The sequence below is a fragment of the Bubalus bubalis genome, chromosome 5 (genome assembly GCF_019923935.1).
Source record: "Bubalus bubalis isolate 160015118507 breed Murrah chromosome 5, NDDB_SH_1, whole genome shotgun sequence".
Classification (NCBI taxonomy): domain Eukaryota; kingdom Metazoa; phylum Chordata; class Mammalia; order Artiodactyla; family Bovidae; genus Bubalus; species Bubalus bubalis.
In genome coordinates, this window is record NC_059161.1 from 52850679 (window position 1) to 52863092 (window position 12414).

Here is a 12414-nt window from a genome sequence, read left to right on the forward strand (position 1 = left end):
TGAGAACTTGATATCGATATGTTGATAATCTTCCTTTTCTTTGGGAGGAGATTGGGACCTCTTGGAGGTAAGCAGATCTTGAGTACAGGTAGCCACATTTGGACTCTTATTGAGCTCCTACCACTAAATGCGGACCTGGGCTCAGCCTGGGAAACTGCAAAGATGTTGGGAGCATCTGATACAGAGTCCTCTGAAAATTCCAAAATTCTCAGCCATGTTTAATACTCAAAATTAAACATGTGTTCTGAAGTTAAAAAAAACACCAGCTCTTATAAATGCACTTCATCTTGCCAGTTGGAGGTCTTTCTTTGATTATGTAATAAATAGATGCTCAGAAGATGGTAGGATATGTTTTACAAGTCAGATGATATTTCCTCTGTTGTTTTATCCCCTCAGAGATTATTTTTTTAAATTCCTATCTGATGATGAGTAATTCTTCCTTCGAGTTTTCTGTCTTGTCATGGAAGTCACTTTTTAAGTGACTTAGAAATTCATATTTTCTAGAGATTGAAACAAACGTTGACTTCTGTTAATTAACAAAAAATGATTGTGTCTTAAGGCAAAACTCTCGAGGCAGTTTTTTACCCAGGGTAGCGGATTAAAGTTGGGAAGTTATTTTTTAAATAAGTCATCACTGTCTCAGCCAGATTATAGTTAGCATCTTGAAGAAGAAACTTGATTTTGTGGTTTTCTTTAGTATCTGGGATGCTGCTGTTTAGTTAGCAGATGCTTAATAATTTTCTTACTTGATTGAGTGATAGAAATTCCTCTGTGTGTTAATGTGGCACACCTTGAGAAATAGAGACTATGAACATAAATGTGAATGACCCTTCCTCTGAGCCTCTGCTCTGTCCTGCAGCCCTCTGAGTCCCTGGGAACTGGGTGGGGTTGGGGGTCCTCCCCGCCCCTCCTGGCACTGGGTGTTGGTATCTTGTCCCTTCCTCTGCCCACTCCCATGTGCCCCTGTCATCGTCCCTCGTGTGCTATCTTGGCTGCTCCCCAGTGCAAAAGAATAGGCGTGTTGACTAGAGGGAGACCCAGCAGGCCCGGAAATTGTAACATCCATTTTTCTGTTCTGTGGTCTTTTTGTTTGCTTTCTGGGGAGGGGGGAATACATTTTGGAGATCTCACTCTTTTTTTTAACCTAAAACATTGACTCTTTAATAGAGATTATACTTGCTAATTTTTCTGGTCAGTGTTGGGTACTAGAGTCTGAGGCAGGTTAGGGATGCCCTGAGACAGGGCCGTCTCCACTTCCAGGGCCTGCGGGTTTCTGGCTCATGCCAGCCAGATCCACAAGAGAGTGTATTCAGGCCCTGGTTTACCCCGAGCAGTGAAGCAGGCAGTTTCCCATGATGCTGGGTGGTGTGGACAAGCTACCTGAAAAGCTAGATTATGCTCAGAAGTTAGGTTCGGAAGCCTGGTGTGCTGCAGTCTATGGGGTCACAAAGAGTCGGACACAGCTTAGTGACTGAACAACATTAGCTAGGTCGGCGCACCTGTACTCGGTGCTGGGGTGGAAACTGGTGCTCCCCGCATCTTCCAGTCGAGTAGAGAGGGCCGCTGAGCTACAGGACAGTCAGTTGGCTTCAGCGAGTGGTGGGTTGAGGAAGGCAGTACGGGCCAGGCTTCAGCTGCAGTTGGGGGAGGGTGTTCCAGGCAGAGGCGGGGAGGCAGAAGAGGCATTGGGAGCTCTGTGGTTCAGGATCGTGGAGGGAGTGGCTAGAGTGACAGAGGATGAAGCAGAATGACTCAGTGTGATACCTGTGCCAAGGGAGACAGATCCCCAGTCCTGCCTTTAAACATTTTAGGTTGCTGTACCGTCTCATCTTAGAGGATGAGATGGCTGGACGGAATCACCGATGCAATGAATATGAACTTGGGCAAACTCCAGGGGATGGTGAGGGACTGGGAGGCCTGGTGTGCTGCAGTCCATGGGGTCACAAAGAGTGGGACACGACCGGGTGACTGAACAACAACTACCTTCCTTTAGCTTTTTGTAAATTTGACTGTAAATTAGTACTTTATTTGAATACTTTAAACATAGAAGCTTTTCTTCCCAAACTTTAAAACATTTTTTTCCCTTCTCTGTACCCATTTAGGAAGCATTATTGACAACCATGGACATTATCCATGATGGATTTGGATTCATGCTGGCTTTTGGAGATTTGGTGTGGGTTCCATTTATCTACAGCTTTCAGGCCTTTTATTTAGTCAGTCATCCAAATGAACTGTCTTGGCCAATGGCTTCTCTAATCATTGCTCTGAAATGTGAGTATTAATTTCAGTCTCCGTGTATTAAATACTGTGTACTGAGTCTGTTGTACTATGGTATCTACATGTTTACAGCAGGCCCTTTTAAATGGCCATGATTAGCTCAAGTATGAAATAATCTGTGATGGATGAGTTGAGTCATAAAAGATTCTTGCATCTTGCAAAGAGAATGGATGCTTCTTCCTTGGGTTCTTCAGTAGTTATTTAAACATCATTTTGAACAAAACACCTGTTTAAAAATTTATTCAGTTCAGTTCAGTCACTCAGTCGTGTCCGACTCTTTGCGACCCCGTGGACTGCAGCACGCCAGGCCTCCCTGTCCATCACCAACTCCTGGAGTTTACTCAAACTCATGTCCATTGAGTCGGTGATGCCATCCAACCATCTCATCCTCTGTCGTCCCCTTCTCCTCCTGCCCTCAATCTTTCCCAGCATCAGGGTCTTTTCAAATGAGTCAGCTCTTTGCATCAGGTGGCCAAAGTATTGGAGTTTCAGCTTCAACATCAGTCCTTCCAGTGAACACCCAGGACTGATCTCCTTTAGGATGGACTGGTTGGATCTCCTTGCAGTCCAAGGGACTCTCAAGAGTCTTCTCCAACACTACAGTTCAAAAGCATCAATTTTTCAGCGCTCAGCTTCCTTTACAGTCCAATTCTCACATCCATACATGACCACTGGATAAACCATAGCCTTGACTAGATGGACCTTTGTTGGCAAAGTAACATCTCTGCTTTTTAATATGCTGTCTAGGTTGGTCATAATTTTTCTTCCAAGGAGCAAGTGTCTTTTAATTTCATGGCTGCAGTCACCATCTGCAGTGATTTTGGAGCCCCCCAAAAATAAAGTCAGCCACTGTTTCTACTGTTTCCCCATCTATTTGCCATGAAGTGATAGAACTGGATGGCATGATCTTAGTTTTCTGAATGTTGAGCTTTAAGCCAACTTTTTCACTCTTCTCTTACACTTTCAAGAGGCTCTTTATTTAAAAATAATACAATTATTGTTAAAAACAATACAATTTTATTGTTTTAGTAATGGTTCACTTTTTTTTTGTTGAGAGCCCTCTTTTTCTGGTAGTATCTTGAAAAATAGGAAGATGGTCTTGCCTTCCTAGAGCTTATGGTCTTACAGAAGAAATAACACTCTCAGACACTGGATTGAGGCACAGGAAGAGTCTAGAGGAGGGACTATTAGAGCAAATATGATGGGAGTTTAAGGTAGAGAGCACGTCTCTCTGGGGAATATCACTGTAAACTTATTGGAGAATGTGGTGTTTGATCTGTTGGGTGGCTGAAAGTGGCATGGGGAGACAGATACATTGGACAGAGGGAACAGCTTGACCAGGGTGGTGGGGAAGAGTGAGGAGTACAGCTTGGCTGATGGCAGCAGGTTGGATTCAGGATGGGTTTTTTCTTTTGTTACACTGGTCATTTAACACATCCACCAGAGGAAGGGCAGGGAAAGTGAGCACTGAACTTCAAATGTTGCTAGTTTCACTACACTAATATCTATGGTAGAAGAAAAATTCAAGTCTCTGGTTGAAATTAAGATTTAGTTTCACTATTGGTTTGGTTAACACAAGCCTGTGTGTTATTCAAGACAGGCTATGTCTATTTTACAGTGAAGCTAAAAATGGGGAGTTAGAGTTATTTTTTACTACTTTATTGAGGACTGATGATACATAGTCATATGTCAGGGCCTCTTAGTTTTGACATTTTGAAATTTGAAATAAAGCTACCAGCATAAGAGGCTTGCAGTGGGATTTGGCATATGTTAATATTTATGTGCATATTGTTCTGGTACAGATTCTGAGCTATAGTTTTATTAATGAAGCATTCATGTTATGGTCCGTAGATATCATAACTAACAGATGAACTCCAGTATTGATTTTATTGTAATGTGGGCTGCAGTAGATTTTATTCATGGGTGCACCATGAATAGTAATGCATATTCGTTAGTTTTGCCTTCAAGGTGTCCCCAGGTAGATGAGGAAAGCTATAAGATAGTGAGATATCAGGACTGGATCTTCTTTTGTCATCCTGAGATTGAGAGGGTTTGAATTGTTCTTAAGAAATCAGACTCTTCTGTACTTTGGACATTTCCTTGGAACACAGGAATCATTTCTAAATGAAATTACAGATGCTTTAAAATAAAGATTATATGTAAATTGTTAACAAATGAAATTTTTAAAAAATTACAGTATGCGGATTTGTAATCTTCCGATGTGCAAATTCTCAGAAAAATGCATTCCGGAAAAACCCCGCTGATCCAAGGCTTGCACGTAAGTATTGGTTTATATTTATTGTATTTTTGCATTACGTAAAGATTTTATGTATCTGCTTGTCTTAGAATCCTTAAACATGTATTTTTAATTTCTGTATAGATTTAAAAACCATTCATACTTCAACGGGAAAAAATCTTCTTGTTTCTGGATGGTGGGGTTTTGTTCGCCACCCCAATTACTTGGGTGATCTCATCATGGCCCTGGCGTGGTCCCTCCCATGTGGTAAGCATTCAGGAAGAGAGCTGATGGGACTCTTTCCCAGGCCGCCCACACATGTCTGTCCTCTGTGGGTCTGGGTGTTGTCTCTGTTAGAGGTTGGGGTTTCTCGTTCCCCAGCTGAGTGCTGTGTTCTATTTCCAGCACCTCATTCATCCTGTGTCTGAGGGGAATTAGGAATTCACAGACCATGAAGTTGTACTCTAAAATCCTGCAAACAAAACTTTGTTTTCAACTGTGTCTGGTAGCTTTTTTCCTAAGCGGACTATGTAGGAATTAATTAACTTTTTATTCATGACTCGCTGTACATGGATTCGGAAAAAATTTGGTTCTTAAGAAAAGGCACACATGGCTTTGTGTGTGTCCGGGTCAGCCCACGCCCTGCAGTGCTGTCTGCCCTGCTCTGCCTGCCCCGCAGTGATGGCCAGCAGTTCTCACCCTGAGCACCAGAGGGGAGGAAATGGAGAGATTTGCTTTAATTAGAAGGGCAGATGTTCTGATTATGAAGGATTGTTAGGATGGATTAATCCCTCTTCTCTGAATAGCTTTTAATTCAAATACTACCTCCTGCCATGCAGCAGTGGGATTTTATGAACTGGTTTAGTTGTTTCCCCCATTATTGGAGAAAATGGAGTAATGGGACGCCCCAGTTTTAGGCTATTTGGGGAAGCGCAGGAAACAATGTTGTGTAGTTGTGTAGTGAAAAATAAAAATACTAGGTAATACTGTTTACTTTTGTTCCCCAGGTTTCAATCACATTCTGCCCTATTTCTACGTGGTTTACTTCACCATCTTGCTGGTGCACCGGGAAGCCCGCGATGAGCAGCACTGTAGGAAGAAGTATGGCCTGGCGTGGGAGAAGTACTGCCAGCGAGTCCCCTACCGCATAGTCCCCTACATCTACTGATTCCGCTCTGGGCGCCCTCTAAATGCTCCTGCAGTTCTATCTTCCGTTTGCAAAAAAAAAGAAAAAAAGAAAAAAAAATCCAAAATGAACCTTCTTTCATTGCACTGACAGAATCTGTATATTTCTTTTTCAGGCAGGACTATAGATAGAGCCAAGTAGTAAGTCTTTTCCTGTAGCCATGTTTATTGAATCATAACAATTAACATAAGGAAAATATAAATAGAATTTGCACTTAGGAAATTTTTAATCTTTAAAAATCTGAGAACAAAAAACAGTCTTATAAATGCACTGAATACTGATGTTCAGGATTTTTGATTACCTTTCAAATTTTGATTCTTTTGTCCAGTTGGTTTGGTTTTTGTCTTAAATAAAAACACTGTTACATTTTAAAGTTCACTTATGTTTTCTTGCATTAAGGGGATAGAATTTTCATTTGTTTCCCTTTAAATTAAATCATTTTCTAGTTATGTGATTTGAAAGTAAAAACCGACTGTTCAGTGCTGTACGGGAAAGGGAATAACTGATAGTGGACACTGTTTAATGAAGACCATTAGTAGTGGTTTGCTTAACCTCAGCTTCTAAAACTGCATTTGAAACTGTAAATACATAGCTTTTGTGTAATATATGGTGACTTCAGGTTTTTCTGTATAGTATTTTGAATGTGAAATAATTTTCAGAACTAAGTATTGGGTTGGCCAGAATATTCATTTGGGTTTTTCCATAAAAAACCTGAACGAATTTTTTATCCAACCCAGTACCTTTTAAACAAACATTTGCAGTATTTTGATTAAGTTTTGTAAAGTAATACATGTGAATTAAACATTTTGAAACAAGGAGAATTCACTTAATAGTGTATGAAAGATGCTATTAAAACATAGGAAGGGTATTTTTCCCTAATCCAAAGTTTGTGAATTTGGCTTTGCTACCTCAATTGCAGGTGTTTGTTTGCCTTTATAAACTGTTGCAAATAGAAAAATAGAATAAATATATATTTTTGGAGTAACATCACTATTTAAACCTTTTTACACAGATTGGTGTTTAAAAATTCGCCATTTCCAGAAAGGCTAATATTTTTATATGTTTTTGACTTTTTTAATTAAACTGTGTTTTTGCTACTGTTAGTTCATGCAGTGTATACTGTATTTTGCATATCCTTTATATTTACAAAACTCTACTCCCTGTTAAGGAGTGTTGTGTTCATCTTTTGAAATCTATTTGTCTAAAAGCAGTTTAAGGGAATAGTTTAAAATCATTTGTTTTTAGTTTAACAGATGTGCATAAGGTAGCTTTAGCCATTAAATTCTACTTAAGTTGATGTAGTCTCATTGTTAATTGTCCTATAATGGAACAGTAGCAAATTCACTAAGCTTTCATATTCAGAGTTAAATTGTTCTCAGTATCTTAAACATAGGCAAACCTAATAAATATAGTCTGTATGTTGGGGTTTTCAATTATACATTTTATATATGAGCCATTTAGATAAGCAGTGTTGATTCTGTGCTGCAGTTTGAAGTGTATATAACTGTGCTTGTGTTGATGTGATCATGAAGTTGGTTTGCTCAAGCGTTCCACATCCTGTAATCTTTAAATGTGGTTTTGGTGAAATTGTCAGTGTTTATTAGTACTGATATATGCAAGCAGTTTTTTTATGCTTTTCTTCTGGCATCAGAAAATGTTGTCCCAGCTTGTTCTATACTAGATTCACCAATGAAGCGTTAGGGGAGGAAGAAGGACCATTCATTCTTTCCTTGGTAATGAAAAAAGGGCTGTTACCAACACAATGTTACAATTTGTTTTTAATTTGTTTTTGACATTTTTTTTGACAAGTTTTATAATGAAGTTTTAAGTTGGAAATAAAGTTGAAAATAAAGATGTTGCTTTGACCACTTAGGAATATCTCTTTTTTTCCGCCTGTAACTCTGGGATCATTGGGACCAAAACAGGAACCCTTAGATCCCCACCCAACCCCTGGTTTATTCCAGGATCCTTTGGGTCCCTCCTGGACCACGAGGAATCCAAAAGGTAGACTGAGACCCCTGGCAAACTGCAGTTTGCATCAAGGTTCTCAGACATCAGAGCTTGAAAATGGTTAGTGGAGGTCTCAACCTGCAGATGGTGATCATAGATTTAGTATTTATTCTTTGAGAAAATAGAGGAATGATCAAAAGTGTCATAGACTCAGTAATACTCTCAGATGAATTTGTATTAATTACAAATGCACCTAAGTGCATTTGAAAGCCAGCACACGTATGTGAGAGACATTTGTGTGTCAGTGAGATCAGACACCATGTCTTTATCTCTCTTCTCAGTGTGGAATGACTTTGCAGAAGGTGGGTGTGTCAGAATACACTCCAAAACCAAGTAAGGTAAAAATATCACATCATGTGATTTGTACTCTTTGAGGAAAAGAGTTTGCTTATTGGTGGTTTCTATAACTCATGGACTGTTTTATTTTAGCAAATCATGGATAATTCCTAAAACTATTTTAATGAATTCACTGGACCAAATAAGACCTCACCTTGTTTCTGTTGTTAAAATCCTATATTTTGTCATTTTCTTATTGATTCCTGAATGACAGGGGCTAGGTCTTTATAATTATTTTCTGTAGTACTGTATGTAATTAGATTCTCAATGTATATGTTTTTGATAATGTGACTTTCAGTGTAGTTTCCTAGACACAAAAGTAAGTAGATGTTAATATTTTGTTCATGGCTATTAGAGTCTAGTTCTGGTGTGAGCCCTCTCTACAACCTCTTCTCCCCCTTATTACAGACAGAAGGGATTGTTTGATCTTCATTTGTGGAAACATGGGATTTGTTTTCTGCCAGTGGGCCCACTGCTGAGGTAATGTGACAATGAACATGGCTTTGAATCCAAGCCCTACTTATGGCAGTGTGAGCTTGGGCAACTCAAGCTCTAGGAGCACCAGTTTCTTCATGTATAAAGATTGATATACCACATAGTACATAGGTGGCCTGAAGGCATAGGAATTTTTATGAGTGTTCAGCATAGTTGGTGCTCAATAATAAAAATCTACCTACAGAAACACATTTTGACATGCAATTTTCACATTTTTCATCCAGTTTGGACATTGAATTCTCAGTGTTGGTTTTTCAGTGGAAAGAGAAAATCTGGTGAAATCAGAACAAGATCATTTCTTTAAGGGAAGACTTTTTGTCTCAGAAGTCTGCAGTCCGGCCAACAGTGTCATGTTCTGTGTTCTCTCAGAGCAACCTGGGAAAGTATTCCAAAGAACTACAATTCACATATATGTTTTATTGTATATAATTGCAGAAATCACTCTAAAGTCAAAAATTCCATAAGCATTAGATGCCCTAATGCCATGCTAGTTGTCGTGGCTTTCCCTTTTAGAAAAGTCAGACCTGCTTTCTGGGGGCATGTTCTCTCCCCTGGAGGAGCGCCCACCCACAGGGACACTGCTAAGAGTGGAAGCAGCGGGGAGCTTCCCCTGCATGTTAAAGTTTTCACATACAAGTGGAAGGAAGAGATGGCTCTGTCCAATCTGCCGTGATCACACAGATTTTTTTCATGAAGGATGTTGACTACATGTGAATGTCTTGAAGCATGTAACTGGTTAGAGTCAACAATTACATGGTTTGTTATGGAAGTTTATTTTTCATTCTCCTCACACAGCAGTGCAACCTGCATTGTGATCCAGTGACTAGGAGGTTTCTTTGTGGATAAGTACACAGATGTTAAAAAGTTTGAGGATAAACCAGCAGCTGTCAAAATACTCGACCTCTCAGGTGTCTGGTAAACTGGGCATTCAAAAGTATAGAGTTCTGGCTCTGTCTGCTTAGACGCAGTTGATCTTTCAGTAGAAATCTAAAAAATAAATAAATACTCAAATTACACAGTTCAAGTAAGCCAGTGGCTCACATTTCTTTTATACTAGATTTGGGGAGTTTGTTATAAATTGAATACATTTAACTTTAGGTGATTATGCAGTTATGTAACTGCATATATAATTATAACTGATTTTTTAGAATCACTAGTATAGCTTTATAGTACATATTCTTGAGAAATCACACTGGATGTTTGTACAGCATCTATTTTAGGTTTTAGGAGTATTTGGGGCTATTTTACATGTTTGTAGTCTGAAGTATATTGGCCAATCTCCCTAGTGAAATCATAAGGATGGGAAGCAGAAGGAATGGTTGGTACTGAGGGAAAGCTCAGTGGTTTAAAACTTTGTGATAAACATCTGGGAGATTACCTTTGTTGGCAAGAAGTATATTTCAGGAAAATCACAACATATCTCACAAGGTAACGAGTCTTCTAGTATTTTTTCTTTGTGATTCCACCTTGCCCCCTCAATGAATAAACCAAAGACGTGAACTCCAACATGTGTGGGGTCTGTACCCTAAGAACAAAGAGAGGTGGTGTCAGAGGGTCCCAGGTGAGATGTTCCCTTTAATAGAAGCTGCATCTAGAGGAAGGTCAGGGAGGAGGCCAAAGAGGAGGTGCACTTCCCTGCCATTGCCCTGTGGGTTCTGAGGTGAGTACTTCACCTTAGAGATACTCATGGTCAGGTTCTAAGGTAAGTACTTCATTCTCTTCCTTCTCTGACAGCATGAGCAATTTGTAGGTTTTGATCTATATATGATGATCCTGGATTGACAAGTATTTCAAATACAGTAAAACTTCACATTTCTAGAATTGTAATCCTTAGGTCAATTTTTAAAAAGAGAGCAAAAACAATGACAAAACAAGTCAATCTTCTAGTAAGATGGCAGAGCAGCAAGACACTGTGCTCACCTCCTCTTATGGCCACACCATCTTTACAGAGCAAATATCGATGAGAATGATCTGAAGACCAGTAGAAAAGATTTTCTGCAACTCAAGATATAAAGAAGGAACCAAAATGAGACAGGTAAGAGGGGCAGAAATGCAGTATTTACTGAAGACCCATGCCCGAGGTAGGCAGACCACAAATGGGAGGATAATCACAATTGCAGAGGTTCTCCTCTACAAGGAGCAAGTGATCTGAGTGTACATGGAACTTTCTCCAGGATAGATCACATGCTGAGCCATAAAAACAAGTCTCATTAAATTTAAGAAGATTGCTGCAATCATATCAAGTTCCCTGCTGCTGCTGCTGCTAAGTTGCTTCAGTCGTGTCTGACTCTGTGCGACCCCATAGATGGCAGGCCACCAGGCTCCCCCATCCTTGGGATTCTCCAGGCAAGAACACTGGAGTGGGCTGCCATTCCCTTCGCCAATGCATGAAAGTGAAAAGTGAAAGTGAAGTCTCTCAGTCGAATCCGACTCTTAGCGACCCTATGGACTGTAGCCCACCAGGCTCCTCCGTCCATGGGATTTTCCAGGCAAGAGTACTGGAGTGGGGAGCCATTGCCTTCCACAATGCTAAGAGACTAGAAATTAATGAGAACATAACCTGTACAACACAAACATACAGATGCTAAACAATAGGCCACTAAACAACCAATGGGTGACTGAAGAAATCAAAAAGGAAATAAAAAAAATACCTTAAGAAAATGAAAGTGGAAGTACAATGGTCCAAAATCTACAGGATGCAGCAAAACAGTTCTCAGAGACAAGTTTACATTGATACAAGCCTACTTTAGGAAACAAGAAAAATCTCAAACAACCTAACCTCATATCTAAAGGAACTAGAAAAAGAACAAACAAAAACTCAAGGTTAGTAGAAGAAAATAAATAATAAAAATCAGAGCAGAAGTAAATAAAATAGAGACTAAAATAGAGAAAAGATCAATGAAACTGAATCAATGAAGCTGATTCTTTGAAAAGTACCACAAAAGCAATAAACCTTTAGCTAGACTCATCAAGAAAAAAATGAGAGAGGGCCCAAATAAAATCAGAAATGAAAGAGAAGTTACAAAAGAGACCACAAAAATTTAAAAGATCATAAGAGATTACCATGAACAACTATATGCCAATAAAATGGACAACCTAGAAGAAATGGATAAATTCCTAGAAATGTACAATCTCCCAAGTTTGAATCAGGAAGAAGTAGAAAATATTAACAGACTGATTACCAGTAATGAAATTGAGTCAGTAATGAAACAGAATCAAAACACTGCCAACAAACAAAGTCCTGGTTTCCTGGTTGCAGCAACCAGATGGCTTCACAGGGTGTTAAAGAAGAGTTAACAGCCATCTTTCTCAAACTATTCCAAAAAATTGAAGAGGAAATAATGCTTTGGATCTCATTTTACCAGGCCAGCAGGTGGGGTTCTTTATCACTAGCGAGTAAGCCAGTCACAAAAGGACAAATACGATATGGTTCCACTAATATGAGGTTCCTACAGTAGTCACATTTTTAGAGATAAAAAGTAGTGTGGTGATTGGGATGGTTGGAATGGGGAGTGTTTAATGGGTATGGGGTTCCAGTTTGAAAAAATGAGAACGTCCTGGAGATGACTGCACAAGAGTGTGGATATACTCAATGTCACTGAACGGTACAGTTAAAAGTACTTAAAATAGTAAATTTTATGTTTATTTTACCGCAATCAAAAACAGTAAAAAAAAAAAGTAATAGAATAAAAATGCAATTAAAAAAAAAGGAAAAATGAGGAATGATTTGTTCTACTGCTGCTGCTGCTGTTAAGTCGCTTCAGTTGTGTCCGACTCTGTGCGACCCCATTGACAGCAGCCCACCAGGCTCCCCCGTCCCTGGGATTCTCCAGGCAAGAATGCTGGAGTGGGTTGCCATTTCCTTCTCCAATGC

General features: G+C 39.5%; 2 protein-coding genes across 3 annotated transcripts in view; one reads left to right on the forward strand and one right to left on the reverse strand.

Annotated features, from left to right (window-relative positions):
• The window catches only part of LBR (lamin B receptor), a 29087-nt gene extending 21516 nt beyond the window's left edge, over positions 1–7571 (forward strand). For both annotated transcript variants that reach the window (XM_006057208.4, XM_006057207.4), the window contains exons 11-14: positions 2103–2271; positions 4475–4555; positions 4658–4780; positions 5521–7571. In XM_006057208.4, the coding sequence (XP_006057270.3) occupies positions 2103–2271; positions 4475–4555; positions 4658–4780; positions 5521–5681 (534 nt within the window). In that variant the 3' untranslated portion in view covers positions 5682–7571. The remainder of the gene's footprint in view (positions 1–2102; positions 2272–4474; positions 4556–4657; positions 4781–5520) is intronic.
• A 1723-nt stretch (positions 7572–9294) lies between these two features.
• DNAH14 (dynein axonemal heavy chain 14) overlaps positions 9295–12414 on the reverse strand; it is a 403042-nt gene continuing 399922 nt past the window's right edge. The window contains exons 85-86 of the mRNA XM_044943112.2: positions 9919–10065; positions 9295–9527 (exon numbers count right to left, since the gene is read on the reverse strand). Of these exons, the coding sequence (XP_044799047.2) occupies positions 9312–9527; positions 9919–10065 (363 nt within the window). The 3' untranslated portion in view covers positions 9295–9311. The remainder of the gene's footprint in view (positions 9528–9918; positions 10066–12414) is intronic.